Source organism: Lissotriton helveticus, chromosome 11 (genome assembly GCF_964261635.1).
Source record: "Lissotriton helveticus chromosome 11, aLisHel1.1, whole genome shotgun sequence".
Classification (NCBI taxonomy): domain Eukaryota; kingdom Metazoa; phylum Chordata; class Amphibia; order Caudata; family Salamandridae; genus Lissotriton; species Lissotriton helveticus.
The window spans coordinates 1,090,219,254-1,090,235,437 of record NC_136072.1 but is presented as its reverse complement, the minus strand read 5'-3'; the positions used below and the strand labels follow the sequence as shown (position 1 = coordinate 1,090,235,437).

The 16,184-nt window shown below is 47.3% G+C and overlaps 1 protein-coding gene across 1 annotated transcript in view; it reads left to right on the top strand.

Annotated features, from left to right (window-relative positions):
- Positions 1-10,999: 10,999 nt before the first annotated feature.
- C11H12orf43 (chromosome 11 C12orf43 homolog) overlaps positions 11,000-16,184 on the top strand; it is a 42,307-nt gene continuing 37,122 nt past the window's right edge. Inside the window, exon 1 of the mRNA XM_078667704.1 lies at positions 11,000-11,151. Within this exon, the coding sequence (XP_078523830.1) occupies positions 11,049-11,151 (103 nt within the window). The 5' untranslated portion in view covers positions 11,000-11,048. The remainder of the gene's footprint in view (positions 11,152-16,184) is intronic.

The window sequence follows — 16,184 nt, the reverse complement described above, 5'->3', positions numbered from 1 at the left end:
GGTTTGGCTAGACACCAGGATATGAAAGACCGCTATACAAACCTCCATAACACACAGCAGAGGCACCCCCCACATGGTCACACCACCCGAATCCCAATAAATTCAGACCACACAAATTTCTGTTTTATGGAAGAATTGAGACTGCAGTTTATTAGGCATTTCCAACTTACAAGCGATACTTTACACACCATGATTGTTTGTCCGTTGGGCCTGTTTCGCTCTGCACTGTGCCCTACATTCAGTGCAGCTCTCTTTGTCCAGGTGACCTATCCGGGGATGCAACCCTTCCCTTTCACTCCGGGCAAGGTTTTTGCTTCCAGCCCGACCGGGTAACCTTTTGCTTCCGGTGTCCACACACTCCCGGGTAACCAGCCGGTTCCCACCCGGCCGGGTGACCTTTTCACTTCCGGGGCCCACGCATTTCCTTCCGGGTAGGCATTTGTTCCCCACCCCCGCCAGGTGCCTACTGTTCCCCCACCCATCTCTGCGAAGGTGACCCGGTGACCGGTACCCACTTCCTCCCTGCCACAGGCTCGGCCCTCAGCTGCGTCATTAATTGTTTACTTCCGGTTCACCTGAACCAAGGGCCTTGGGGAGCTTGCCAGTGACCCCCTGGGTCCTGACTGCCCAGTTTGTGGTGTGTGCCCGCTTCACAAACTGCTTTTATGTATTCCTCTTGGATCGCTTTTTTTTTTTTTGCTACGTTGCTGTCCGTCCTTCTGACTCAAAGGACCTCTTGCAAGTCCGCTATACCTCTGCGACAAATGTCCCCCCCCCTTGAATCTTGTTCCTAAGCGGTTGGGTGGGCGGGTCTTCTCCTGACAAGATTCCCCGGTGAAAGAGGGCCTTGTGCCTGGTGCCCACCTTTAAATACCCTTTCCTCCCTCCCACATTCCTAACCCTAGATTTACGGCTGAGCTGGCCCAGCCCTATTATCTGGTGGTCCCGCTCTTTCCTAGTCTCTCTCCCTTTCCTTATCTCTCACCAATCCTGTACATTGGTATTCGGGCTCTGCTCCCCCGGGGGCGGCCTCCACTGAGACCCCCAGTCCAGCCACTATCCCCCTCCTCCCTCTCCTCCAACCTTCTCCCCCAGTTAACTTTACCTACGCTCCACTTATTCCTCCCTCACCCCCTCTTTTCTACCCCCTCCTCCCTCATTTTTCACCCTGATTTCTCCACAAACCCACTGCATCTCTCTCCTCCCTCCCACTCCTCCAGCAATGCTGTGCTACTCCCGTTCCCCCCCTTGGTAACCCTTTCCATTTCCCTCCCTCTGGCCCAGCAGAACCACTTCCTTTCCTCAAGTTCCCTTTTTCTCATCCCCCTCACTCTACCAGATGCCCGTTCCCTCACAGCCACCTCTCCTAGCTGACAGGACCTCTACAACCACCTCGCGTCTTTCCCTCCCAAACCTCCTACATTCCCATGTCTCCACACAGTCCTCCCCTCTCCTTCCACCTTACCGCCTTGTTCCGCACCCATCTCCTCCTAAATATGTCCTTAATTCCTCTCCCTCTTGCAACGCCAACAAAGACAACTCTCCCTTCACCTCCGTTTCACCAACTCCCGCTCTCAGCCTCCACCTTTCCCCACTCTTGAACCCTATACCCCAACTCACATTCTGTCCCTCCACCTCTCCCTGCCTTCCACCACCAATTCCACCCCCTCCTGTTTCCATCGAGCCACCCAACCTTCCGTGCACTGCCTTGCTCTCTCCGTTAAATAAGCTAGGCTCTCTTATCACCTCCATCTCCCAGCTTGTAGCTGCCATTTCACTTTTAAGCTCCAAGATTTCCACCTTTCCATGCACCTCTACTCCTTCCCAACTTCCCACGAGATGCACCTCGTCCCCTCACCCCAATACAGCCATGTGATGGTGGGCGTGTCGCGGGCTGAAATAGCAGGCAAGGAGGCCGGATGTAGTGGGCTATGCCGGTTTTATTTATACACACAAATGTCCAGTAACACCAAGAAGTATGGTTCCGGGGGGGGGGGGGGGGGGGGGGGGGGGAGTGTTTCGGGTCTTTTCCTTCCGTCGGGTCGGTTTCGGTTCGGGGTCCTTCGCTTTATCTCCGGGTACCGTCTGGTTGGCCTTCAGGTCGGGGATGTCCTCGGGGAGACACCTCGGAGGGCAACAAGAGAAAAGAAGGACCGTTAGTTCTGGACTTGGAGTCCGCGAGTGTCCTGTCACCAACACCGGGATGTGGGGGAACGAGATAGGACGGCGTAGTGAGGAAAAGGGGGCTCTCGAGAATAGAAGGAAGGAGGGCGAAGAAGGGGGAGGGAACAGCAAGAGTGTCCGAAGGGTGCGTGTGGGGAAACGGGGGCAATACCGTGAGGGTGCTGTACACTTTACACAGTGAGAACCTTAACGTGCTCCTTGTCTAAGGGAGAGAGAGAAATGTACACTATATACACTGAGTGCCTAGCGTACCCAGAAAGGGGTTCTAGGTACTCACGCGGTCCGCCGTAGCCCTCCAGTGAGCTACGGCCGCTCTTCAGCCACCTCCTCAGGGCCTCCACCAATCCTCCGACCATACGTCTTCTTCGGGTTTCTCTTCTTCTCCGTCTCCTCCGCCAGTCTGGGTATCCTGCCACGATGCTCCGACGGCGTTCTGCTCGATGGCTTCGTTTTTCACAGGTGCTGTCGCTGTTGTAGGGGCGGGACTTCCGGGGTCGATACAGAGTGCTTCCTGCTGGCGGCGGCCGCTGGTTGGTTCCTGTAACAGAGAGAGGGGTGGGGTACTTCGGGTCACGGGTACCGCTCTGGCACTGTTGTGAGACACGGGTGAGTGAATGTAAGGGCTGGTATTTGGCGCCCTGGATACCGGTGAGTTTCTAGGGGTTTGTAGTCCTGGCGGGGGTAAAAGCGGGACCGGATCACAAGCCAAGTTCAACCTGTCGTCTGCAAACTTCGTTAACTCACACAAGCCCTTGAACGCCACCCTTCTTCAACCTGCATTCCCTAGTAACCCTACTATCTACACTATTCCGACCATCTCCGGTCAGAACCAGGCATCTACCTAAACCTTCCCGAGCACCCCCGCATAAGTACAATATCCCGATCACCCTTCAGAGCCCAAGTGCCCCCGTCACCAAAACAGTCTTGACAGAGCTGCGCTGTCTGCTCCACAACTGCAGATCTGCAGTAAAACACAAACTTGAAATCTCCGATACCATCACCCTTCACAATATTGACATGATCTTCCTCACAGAGACCTGGTTCAACGATACCTCTCACTCTATGTTTGATCTCCTATTACCCACAGGCTAATCTATATTTATGTTATCCTCGTACTCCTCGGGATCAGGGTGTTGGTAAAACAAGGCCACCTCCTGATATAACCGCACCCAGAATGCTGTGATAGCCGTGGGTGAAGGAAAGATCAAGCGAGGGCAAAAGGGAAAAAGGCAGGGAAAGGAAGGGAACAGCGGGGAGGGAGATCTGAAAGAGAACTAAGGTCATGAATCTGTACTGTTCAATGCGCCTCTTATTCATCTGCTCTCTGGAATGAAATGAAGCGAAGCTATGTCTCCCCTCCCCAGTGTTAGACTACTGTAACGAAGATAGGGTAAGATCTAGCACAGCTTCTTCAGTACTCCGTGTTCTGTGGCACACGATAGCACAAACAATGAAGAGAAAGGGTTACATCACCCATAGATATCGAAAATGTAACAGTACCTGTTCCACGAAGAATATAGTATCTATTCCCAGAGCGAGTCGCAAGTCGCAGACTCGAAGACGGTACCAAAAACAATCCTACCAAGCCTGGTAGGATATAAGCCGAATCGTGAAGAGTTATCGTCCTCCGCACGAACCTCGGAAAATGAGGCTCACCAACGGAGGGCAAAAGGTGAAACAAGACAGGCAGAGAACACTGTTGTCCTCCGCATGAGCCGGAGCAAGAAGGCTCGCCAACGGAGGAACTCCCACACAGCACCCACCAGCTGGCGGTATGCCAAAACGAAACTTCGTCGCACCACACGGAGCTCTGACAACAACGGTCCAACGAAGGTCTGGAAACAGCCCCACAGTGCATCCGGGTCCGAAGGGGCAAAGACACGGTCAAGATCAAGAATATCCGACAAGGAGAACAGGAAGTGTAGTCTTTAATAGCGCCGCCCATCCTCATGCGCTAGGCCTTCTGGGACATGTAGTCAAACGCCTCGCCACCGTTGCAGACAGACAGTTCCCGTTCTATCGAGGCGCTATGGTATCGTGACAATTTAGGAATGACAGAACTGACAACATTGGGGAAGGTGTTGCAGTCATCTTTAGAAACTCCCTTCAACTTAAGGCTTCTCCTATCAGCTCCTTCCACACCTTTGAATGCCTTTCTCTTGAGAGCTTCAATTGCACCACCGCTCACCCCTCAGATTCCATGTCATTTACCGCCTGCCTTGTAGTGGCCCTTCGTTTATGGAGGAACTCACTGACTTCATCAGCGACCAATACTCGCAAAGTGACAATCAGACCTTCGTGGGTGACTTCAATCTCCACCGGGGCGTACCGCAAGACTCTTCTGCAAACTCGCTGGCCACCTTCCTCTCTGCAAACGATCTTATCCAACACTACACAGAATCAACACACTCTAAGGGCTCAATCCTGGACTTTGTTATTTCTAAAGCAGGCATGCTTTCTATCACTACCCCTATTCATGTAGACTGGTCTGACCACCTCCTCATCCCATTCTATCTTCACCTATCACACTCTATAACTCTTGGCCAACCGAAGAGGGCTACCTCCTGGTTCCGTGATGCTAAAAATATTGATGTCGGTCCCCTCTGTGAATCAGCTTTGTTATCACTTCCAAGGCTAGACCCGAACCTAGATGTTGACGAACTCACCTCCCAATGCCTCACAGTCCTTGCAGCCGACATCCATAACGTCGCTCCACTCAAAAGCAAAAAGATAAGGCCCACTCCCTCAGCACCTTGGTTCAACAAATCCCTCTATGAAGAAAGAAAGCAGCTAAGATTCCTGGAGAAACAATGGAGGCAAGTGCCCTCCACCAATAATTTGGCCATGCTTCGTTCAGCAAGATCCAAGTACCACAAGCACATCTTCCTTGAAAAAGCGTTGCACTTCAAAACCCTCCATGACTCAGCCAAAAATAGACCCAAAAAACTATTCGATCTCATCAAGATTCCTAACCGCTCTCCCCCAACCTCCATGTTAGAGGATTCTACAAAGAAAGCAGCGGATTTCGCTAAATTCTTTGATGAAAAAGTGAAATCACTTGTGGATCAGGTCGCTCATCCTACCCCTCCAGAGGAGCGCAAATCCTCAGCCATTTGGCAGAACTTTGACCCCATATCTGAAGATGCCCTTCTCAAGAGCATCCTCGAAACAAAACCCTCCAACCATTCTCTGGACCCCATCCCCAGTGCCATTGCCATTGACTTCTATACCCATTCCCTTTCCTATTGGACCACTCTGGTCAACCTCTCACTCTGTCAAGGCTCCCTTCCTGTCTCCTTCAAAACTGGGCAGGTCACCCCTCTGCTTAAACAAGCATTTGCAATGCAATAGGTCTCGCATTAGGAAAGTTTGAGCTATTGGTATTGTAAATGACAAATTTGTTATTTATGTGTTGGTTTTGAAAATAGCGAAATTAATAGCTTTGAAATTTACAATGCCAATAGTTTTAACTTTCGCAAATGTGACACCTATAGCATTTGTAATGCAATATGTATTGTATTAACGTGACTTAGATGTATTGATATTACAAATAACAATGGCTTTAATATATTTTTAATAATTAATACTTAAATAAAAGTTATTGTAATTTATAATGGTAATAGCTTAAACTTTGGTAAATAACTTTTGTGAAGATTATGTTCAGTGTATTTTATTGTGACTAAAATCCAAGAACAGAAGTGAAATATTAACATCTTTTTGTGACATTTGTAATAAAGCTTGAAACATTGAGAGAACATATTTGAACCAGTTGTTGTTGAATGGTTGCACAGATTGATGCTGTGGTGGCGCTGAGTGATGTTGTGGTTGCGACGAGTGATGCTGTGGCTTTCAGTGATGCTGTGGTAGCGCATAGTAGTGATGTGGTGCCCCTGAGTGATGCTGTGGTGGTGCTGAGTGATGCTGTGGTGGTGCTGAGTGATGCTGTGGGGATGCGATAGACTGAGTGCGATAGATAGATAGAGGGAGGGCGATAGATAGATAGAGCACTAAATAGCACGTGTGTGAGTTGGTCCTGCCAGGATGTGAACTGATGACCTTTATTACATAACTGAAGATGTCAGCAGCGAGCGTTTAAAACACAGAAAAATCTTGCTGTGAGTGTGTGTGTACGTGCGTGCATGTGTGTGAACTGATGACCTTTATTACATAACTGAGGATGTCAGCAGCGACCGGTTAAAACACAGAAAAATCTTGCTGTGAATGTGTGTGTGGGCGTATGTGTGTGTGTGCGTGTGTATGTGTGTGAAAGAATTAGCACTAAATAGCACATGTGTGAGTTGGTCCTGCCAGGATGTGAACTGAAGACCTTTATTACATAACTGAAGATGTCAGCAGCGAGCGTTTAAAACACAGAAAAATCTTGCTGTGAGTGTGTGTGTGCGTGCGTGCATGTGTGTGAAAGAATTAGCACTAAATAGCACATGTGTGAGTTGGCCCTGCCAGGATGTGAACTGATTACCTTTATTACATAACTGAAGATGTCAGCAGCGAGCGTTTAAAACACACAAAAATCTTGCTGTAAATGTGTGTGTGTGTGTTTTCCTGGTCGTGGTGTGCGAGGCTTCCTTTCAAGTCGGGTGGGGAGCAGGGGAGCCAGTAAGTGGGAGGTAATAGCTCTCGGCATTGCTGGGTGGGCGGGGGAGCAGCAGCCTGTGGTGTGAGAGACAAATGTTGGGGTAAGGAGGAGGGAGGTGGGAGAGAGTGCACTGCAGAGGAAGAGGCTGAAGGTGGGAGGGCGGGGGAGATAGCGAAAGGGTGAGAGAAGAGGCACCGCGCAGAGGGGGGCGGGGGAGAGCATTCCTTTGAAGTGTGAAGCTCTCGGCATTGCTGTGGCGGGTTTGATGCGATAATGCAGGCGGCTCGGGGAGCAAACGGCAAGCGTGTGCACGGGCACATGCACTCGGCGTAATGAGGAGTTGAAGCACAGAATGGTGCCATATTGAAACTGGACAAGACTGAGTGCACAGAAGAGAAGCCCAGCAAGTATTCACAGCATGAAGCAGAGGTGGGAAAACATGAATTAGAAGTGAGGGAACTGTGTGTTATAGATGAGAGAAATGTCTCTGTGCTGCCCTAGGGGCGTCCCCGTGCAGCGCCACACCTATACAGAATCTGGCTTTTGAGCCCTGTATCGAAGGATGTACGACAACTTATGAATCAATTCTTATTGTAAATTGAGTCCTGGGCCATCCGCAATTTAGGTATGAATGCACTGCTCTGGTTCCTTCAACAAAATCAATGAGCAATCTTAGTGTCTTTGCTATAAATAAAATACACCATATGTATTTTCGGTAGCCTTCTGTCTGCACTTCAACTGTTGTACTAAGGGGTGTCAAAAGACACAAAAATAAACAGTGGAGCAACCAATGTAAAATACTTTGAGATCACACATTTTACACTGACAACTCAGCGGTGTGCCCCTGTATGTGTTGTGGGGCATGTATTCATCGGCTTTGTGAAAAGATTGGATAGCCTTGCATCTCCCACAGTTGAATAAAGCTGTCTTTGTTAGAGGCTGGACTGCACGGTCTTCTACATTTTATGTGTACACTGTTAAACACTCATCCGTTTGGACTGGGTTATAATTAATTACGCCTTCTCTCCATTACCACTGGCCATTTATACAATCTTTCAGAGTTCTATTAAGACTGTTCGCAACCACAAGCTTTCAGAAACAAGCAAACATCTTGGATTGTAGCCCTGATAAGACAGTCTTAAAGCACTGCCCGCTCAAAAAATATCACCCTGCTTCCAGCTCACCAACAGCTGGACATAAAATGTAAAAGAAGATTGAGAATGTGAAGCCAGATTTACAGTAGGGATGTGGCAGAGGCAGGAAGAAAGGCGGGGGTATCTGGCGGTAGGGTCTGAACTGAGTCAGGATATAAACACAATAGCGTGTAGAAGTAGGTGGAAAACTGAAAACACGTGGTAGACTTTGGAGAGCATAATATGTGGCAAAAATTACACATGAAAGAACAGGGAAAGGGAGTGGTATGAGAAGATGGCTGATAGGAAGCAGTGAGTGACGAAAGGGCTATGGAAAGAAAGTCGTGTGAAGTAGGAGTCCATGCAACTGAAAAGATGCTCGCGAGAGGGGAGTACAGGTCGAGGTGATGCAGAGAAACGTGGTAAAAAGAGATACTGATAGAGGCTAGGGGCAAGGGCGCAGACGAATGAAGAGATGTGGAGAAACAGGAAGAAAATACATATGATTGTGAGTGGGAAAAGAGAGAAAAGGGATTCTATGAGCAAATGAGCCTAACAAGTAGAGGAGCTGGGAAAGAATCAGGAAAGATGTGGGTTAAGGAGAGAAATGAGGAAGTGTGCAGAGCGCAGGAGAGATGGGTGCGATAATGGGAAAAGGTTTGGAAAACAAAAGACGCGCTGGAGCAAGAGATGAAAATAATACATTAAATTCTAATACACAGTGATTGGTGAGCGGAGATATGGCAAAGGAGGAGTGAGGCGAAGTCTCTGCTATAAAAAAAACAAGTCGGCGGGGAGTGAGCGAGTGGGAGGGAAGCGCTGTCGAAGCATCGCGCTTCAAGAGCCTGGTGGGGGGGCGGGATGCGAGCGAGTGGGAGGGAACGGGCCAAGCGCGTGCTGGAGAAGCGTCACACTTCAAGAGTTAACATGCATTGTAATAAATCCGCCTTGTTCTAGAGAGTTTGGTCACAAGTAATAGGTTTCGAGCAATAAATTCCTTGACCTAAAAACCCCACTGCTGATGCGAATGACCTCAACAACTTCTACCCCATCACTAACCTAACCTTTCTTGCGAAGATCACAGAAAGATGTGTAGCGAAACAACTCTCGCGTCATATCAAGGACAATGATCTTCTTGACAATTGTCAGTCCGGCTTCATCCAAAACTGCAGCACTGAAACAGCCCTACTGCAAGTGGTTGATGACGTGCTGAGGATACTCGATTCGGGGGGGTCCTGTCTTCTAATTCTCCTTGACCTTTCTGCAGCCTTTGACACTGTCAATCACAACACCCTCCTCAACACTCTTCAACAGAGAATGGGCATGGAGGGCACTGTGCTTAAATGGTTTGCTTCCTTCCTCTCAGATAGATCCCAAATGATTAAAATAGCGAACAGTCTTTCATCTCCTGTGGCGGTAGGTCAAGGTGTTCCTCAAGGCTCTATACTTGCACCCACATTGTTCAATCTCTATTTAGAACCACTGAGAAATCTCCTAAGTAAATCCGGGATCCACTATCATCTCTATGCAGACGACACGCAAATCTACCTCATGGTTGCCTCCACTCACGATCTCTCCATCCTAAGCTTTACTCTTAACTCCATTCAAAACTGGATGTCAACTCATCAACTGATTCTGAATCCCTCCAAAACTGAATTCCTCCTCCTCTCCTCCTCACTCTCTCCTCCCCCGGTTCAATCATGGATGGATCAGATGAATCTACTTAACAATAAACCCATCATTGTCGAGTGCGCAAAATTCCTTGGTGTCATACTCGACAAAAAAACTCAATCTAATCACAATTCCACTGCAAAGTCTGCTCAATACAAACTGATCCTTCTTTGGGGAATTTGTCGCTTTTTCCAGGAGCAGGACCTTAAAACCCTGGTGCAATCGCTGGTCCTCTCCAGACTGGACTACTGCAATTCTCTTCTTACTGGCCTCCCCAAATCCCACTTGTCCCCCCTTAGATCTGTTCTCCATTCAGCAGCTCGTTTCATTTATGGGGCCAAAAGAAGCGACCACATCACACCGATGTTATCCACCCTCCGCTGGCTTCCCATCGCGGCTAGAGCTATCTACAAGACTGCCTGTATCACCCACAAAGCCTTGCACTTCTCCTCTCCTCGCTACCTGGCGAATAAACTGAAACTCCCTGGAGGCTCTAGACCATCACGTAATGCGGAACATCTACTGCTTGAACCTCCCACTTTCAAGAAGGAAAGATCGATGGCCCAATCCTTTTCAGGCAACGCGGTGAGAATTTGGAACTCACTTCCGCCTCAGCTCCGGACCACCACCTCCTCCCAGGCCTTCAAAATGGACCTCAAAGTTCTCCTCCTCCAAAGACACCTCGAAAAGTAATTCACGCCCTCTCTATTATCTGAAGGAAGACCTCCCATTACTGAAAACTCTATTCTCCATGACTATGGAAGTGCCTTCCCAGTGTGTTCTTGTTGTTGGAGTGTTTGCCATTTATTGCAGTATTATCCTTGTACCTGTGTTTAGTACTCTTTTGTAACATGCACACGCCACTTTTCTCTTGTAACACACTGTTTGCTACCTCTCACATGTTGTTTGCCTTTGATACTTGCACAAGTGCCACCATTGCCTTCGTAACGTTTGTTCTTGTGCCTGAGTGTCTAGCATATATTGCAGTACTTTACCTCTAATGTACTTTGTTTTCTCTTGTAACCTGCACACTTGTCACTTTTTCCTCCTGTAATATGCACTGTTTGCTACCTCATGTATTTAGTTTGCTCACAATTGTCACTTTTACCTCATGTAACTTAACGTCTGCTTTTGTAAGTTGTTCACCTGTATATTTTCTGTTCCTATTGTGAAGCGCTCTGACGCCTTTGCATAAAGTCCGCGCTATATAAAAACGCATAAATAAACGCTCGGAATATCATAATTAAACGTACGTAGCACCAGAACTCATTTTGTTTAAAAAAAATAAAGCAATAAAAATATCGCCGTCTGTTGCTGTCCTTGCAAATCAGAGAAACACTCCTGCACGGTCGGCCATCTTGGATCGGTTCTTGATACCGAGGTCCAAACCACCTAGTTGGGGAATCTTACTTCTTAAGCCCTCTTTTTATATCTACGGGGCACGGTAGGCAGCCAGTGCTAAAATGGCAGCTCCTGCGCGTGGCCCTCATGTGGACTCGGACTCTGACAGCAGCGAGGACCTGCAACGTTTTCGAGAAGCGACGTGGGTGGTGGCACCGGTGAGAGGTATCGTGGGGAGACAAGGGGTGCATAGAAAAGGTGGATGTGTTTGTACGGCGCTTTCAAGTGTTGAAACTGAGAAAGGACCTGAGTTGCAGGCAAAGATACAGAGGGTTAATCTATGTCAACCGACTGCGGCTGGTTGCGTCTTATTGTGGGAAATAATGGAAGCGACCAGGCTGGAATGGACTGCTTATTTGACGACCGTTTTGGAGTTTCATGAATTAGTCAAGGGGGTGTGACCGTGATGTGTTAATGAGCGTAATAATTGATGCAAAATATTGCTTACGGCCGCAGAACAGTGGTGGTCGTACATTTACATTCAAAAAGTTGAATGTTAACACGTGTTTACGTGCTTGGAGTGGAGAAGAATGCTAATTAACTACTTGCATATCTTATAGTTCGTTTTATTTTACTTTTTTAAATGTCCACGTCCTGCTAATACTAGATGGACCGCTCTGTCAACAAGAGAATGCTGTCCTTTTAGCTGGTGTAGTTAATGTTGCCTGGCGGCCATCTTGGAGTGATGCAAAGTCACAGATAATGTTTAGGAAGATGTGGACTTCGTGATCGTTGAATGAGTTACGTGATGAACAGATTTTTTTTGTTCTTTTTTTTTGGACAAAACATGTTGCAAAAGAAACGTTCAGGAACTTTGAATTAACCCTTACCTTTGATTGCACGAAGGTTTATGTTCTCTACAGAATGCGAGTACAAGTATTGTATTGTAATTGCATTTATATAGCGCTTACTACCCCTGATGAGGGGGTCAAAGCGCTTTTTCGGTCAGTAGCACGCTACTCCAGAACCCATAAAGGATTAGTGGTGAATTAGTATAGTGAAATATGAAATTAATTTTGAATGTTGGATATATTAGTCTGTTATTTGGACTGAAAAGGATAGTGGAGGGATGTTTTGGAGCTCATAGAAGTACGAGGAAGCTTGGGATGAGTACAAGGGAGGTGGAGGGGGAAGAGTCCAGGGGAAGGGTTTGAAACACTTGTTTTGTGGGATTGGAATAGTAAAAGAGGTATTAGATGATGCAAGGAGAGGAAGAGTAGGGAAGAGTCTACAAAGGGCTATTTTGGGGACCATAGTAGTGGTATAGGGTTTGTCAGGGCCGGTCCTAGAACTTCTGGGGCCCCGGGCGAAAGGGAAGATGTGAGGCCCCTCTAATTTGCATGTAAAATCCAGTCGCGGCTAGCACGATTCACGGGTGGGAGGTCTCGCAGGGGTTATTTAAAAATTAAAATAAACTTACCTTCCCAGGTCTCGCGTCATCTCTGCTCCTGACCTGCTCTCTTTCTTTCCTGCCTCTAGCAGGAAAAGGAAGCAGGCAGCCTTCCTCCCCAAAGGCAGCATTGTGATTGGTTGGGACGCCGACCGCCAGGCGCCTATGGGGAGGCCGTTTTCTCCATGTAGGGTGCATTGGTGCCTACATGGACGAAGGCCAGAGTGTGCATGACTGGTTAGGTCGGTCCCGGAGGGCCGACCAAACAGTCAGGGCCCTTAGCAGGGGGCAAGGCACTCCTCCCCTGCCATAAAGCAGACACGCCTACCAAACACTTCTGCTTTCTCGCAGTGTGAGTAGCAGAAACATAAAATGGTCGTTTTTGCATTTTATATTTCTGCTTCTCGCTCTGCGAGAAAGCAGTGGGGTGACGCTCATCCGCCCTAGTGGAGGAGCCACCCTTAGTAACATCACACGAAGTGGCATAACAGAAAGTTATACCGCAGGACTATTGATCTTATTTGGCATCTCTGAAGAAACCTAACATGGATAGCAGTAACACTGACAAAAAAATAAATATACAAATTAAATAAGTCCATATATTTTCAAACCTTATTAAATGGATTAAATGTGTCACATTGGATGGAAAAGCTAGGTGCAGGTCTCACAAAGATGTATATTATTTACTCCTCGTTAACTGATTGTTTCCAGATGAGTGCATGATACAATTTCCAGTTCTGCCTCATAAAGGGGGGCAATCCTGTGAGGCAATGAGGGGGGTATCATTCAAAATATAAAATGACACAAGAGAAAACCTCACTCACCATGGATATAATTGCACATTTCAAAAGGCTCCCTTATCTTTATGTGCCATTATTGTGCTACCTTAGGATGACATTAATACCTCGTAATTTGTTTTAACATTAATCCTCTCTCTCACTAGTATCCCACACGCACATGCTAAGAGACGTAGGACAATCTTTTTTGTGTGTAGGCTCTTTACTCGCCAGAATTATGTTGTGTAAAACACAACGCATATAGTAAAAAACATAAGGCCCAAGGTAGAGAACGACATTTGGACATCGCAGAACAGGATCATGGCTGCAAGGTGTAGGAGAGCAGGCCAGCCATCGTGCAAGCAAGGCAAATTATGACTCCCCACTACCCTCTGGTCACTGACTGAGCAGTAAAATACAGCCATAATTTGGGTGCATTGGACACATAACCCCACAAGACCATGGGTGGGGCGGGGAAGAGGCAGGGTGGGGGGTAGTGGAGTCCGACATATGACGGACAGGAGTTAGGTAAGTACTTAAATAAATAAAACAATGTACCTTACGCGCGCTGCATTGCCAACTATGCAAGAAATGGAGTCATCACATCAACGTGTGAAGTCCACGGCTCCAGTTCGTTGTAATTCCTATCCTCTTAGAGCAATTTCTCCCTGTGAAGGGGGAGGCTGTGCTATTATATCATTTCAGAGATCTGTGTTTTTTTTCGACAGGATATTATCTTATCCCGTAACTAATTTTTTTTCAGTAAAGAAACTGATTGTTAAGGGTTTCCAATAAAAAAGTTTGCTTTCTTTGTAACCCTCATCAAACAGTTTGTTTTTTATTTAGCACCCTCAAAATCAGTTTTGTTAATGTTTTATAATATATTTTTCCTTATTCTGAATTGGATTCCTTGTAAGATGCTGAGGAAAATATGTTGTAATTGTCATCATGAACCAAGTACTCTTGAAAAGACATACACTGAGCTAGAGGCTTCGTACTCGGATAATATGTGTTGATTTAACCCCTTAGATTGTTTAAACCTCCTTCAAGGTATGCTAAGGAGGAAAGGTCATTTTGCAGGCTCCAGCGTTTTCTTTCTCAGGTGCAAGACTCAGTGTCATCATTTTAACAATTTGAAGTCTTGAACGGGTCAAAGGTAAAGCAAATGCAGTGTTTAAGTACAGAGGGGGATAATTATGATGTTGCTGTAAAATATACCTTCCAACACAAATTCAAGCAGCTGTTTGTATCAAAAGCTTCAGAAACTGTATGGAAAATTGTATCTTTCTGTAGTTTGTATATAGGTCTCACAACGTGACATTGTTACCATGTGACTGAGATATTCGCACCCCGGATGCACTAATGGTATGTATGAGTTTCAGCGACTAAGATTTAATGGTATTTTGCAGAGTTCCGCTCCGGAAGGCAATAGAACACTAGGAGGTGAGATATGATGTTCTTGTTCTGGTGTTTGGAGGTAACTCTCAAGGTTGATGCTACACTGGGAATAGTGCTTTGTCTAACAAAAAGTTATCAATGTACAAGGAAGAGGTTGTTACACGTACAATGCATACACATCTGTTTGCCATGTGTGAAAACTGAACCATCAAGTACATTTCCATTGCTAGATGAGGGCATAACTACCTGTGCTTAAAATGTGTGACGCCCCTGCATATTCCCACCTTCCCCCACCCACCATTGGCTGGCAGGGGAGCGGTCTGGGGCAAGACGCTTCATTGCGGCACCAATGGGGGGGCTGAGGGGAGAATTACACAACACTTAGAGCAACACCTGGCCACAATTAAGGCAGATTGCCACACTTAAGGCAGATTGCCACACTTAACACCTTCGCCCCCCCCCCCCCCCCCGCACACCATAGCCAGAAGTGTGATGGCCTGGGAGGCAGGAATGAAGCTGAGGCCCTTTAACACCTTTCAGCACTGCTTGCCTTCGCAACCCGACCCTGTCCCCAATTAATGGTCAAAGCTGCAAATGCAGATGGGCCTCGCACTACATGTGGGCTGCACAGCCCTGGGGAAAAGGGCCCCCCTCCCTGGGGGTTAACAGCCATTAACCAGTGCTGCGAGGCACAGGGGAGGGGGGCCTCTTCTCCCATTCTTACACATGCTTGCGAAGCCCAGAGGAGAGGCAGTCCTTCCCTGGGCCACGCAGTGCTCACCACAGGTGCGAGGCTGGTGTGGAAACACTTTTGCGAGGCCCCCTGTTGATGGGCTGAGCTCGGGGCCCTGGGCAGCCGCCCATGCTGCCCATGCCTAGCGCCGGCCCTGGGGTTTGTAATGAATGAGAGAGTGGTGGTAGAGGATATATTGATAAAGGTATAGGGTGAAAAATATGGTAGTGCATTGGAAACAGTAGTAGAAAGAGGTGTGAGGTGAGTTCGAGTTGAGGTAGAGCATGGGTACTCACAAACTTTCTCTCGGGGGCCGAAATTACAGTGTGGTTTGTGGCCGAGGGCCGCATCGGTGGGGGCGGGGTCATTTGGGGGCAGGGTCATTTGGGGGCGGGGCTAGAGGGGGTAAAAAAAGACCACTGCCGTTTCAAAACATTACTAGACAGTGCTGTATTTCCAAAGCAGATTTAACTACATGCAACACATATTTATAGTATTTTTTTATTAGCAGACAGAGCAATCTTAAGTGGGATTGAATGGCAATTGTTAGTAATTGTTTGGCATTTCATTGCCCAGTTACAGCTTATTACGTTATATAATTCAACAATGCAGCTTCTTAAATATCTCCAGCTAGCTGAAAGTACAAACAAGGAAGCAAGCATTAGCAAATCCAAAAGGTCTAGCCTTGGCAAGATTGCAATGAATTGAGAGCCTGATGCCGTCTTTGGCCCAGTCACTGAAAGTGCACAGGTGCACTCGCCTAAATTCTCAATGTGTTTACATTTTATAATCATGGCTAGTAACTGTTTTCAATATTGTAGCACAGCAGTAGCTCACTAATATTACTGCAAGTAATGTCTGTGACTCCACTCCCATTTCTCATATGTGAGTTCCTGTTTTG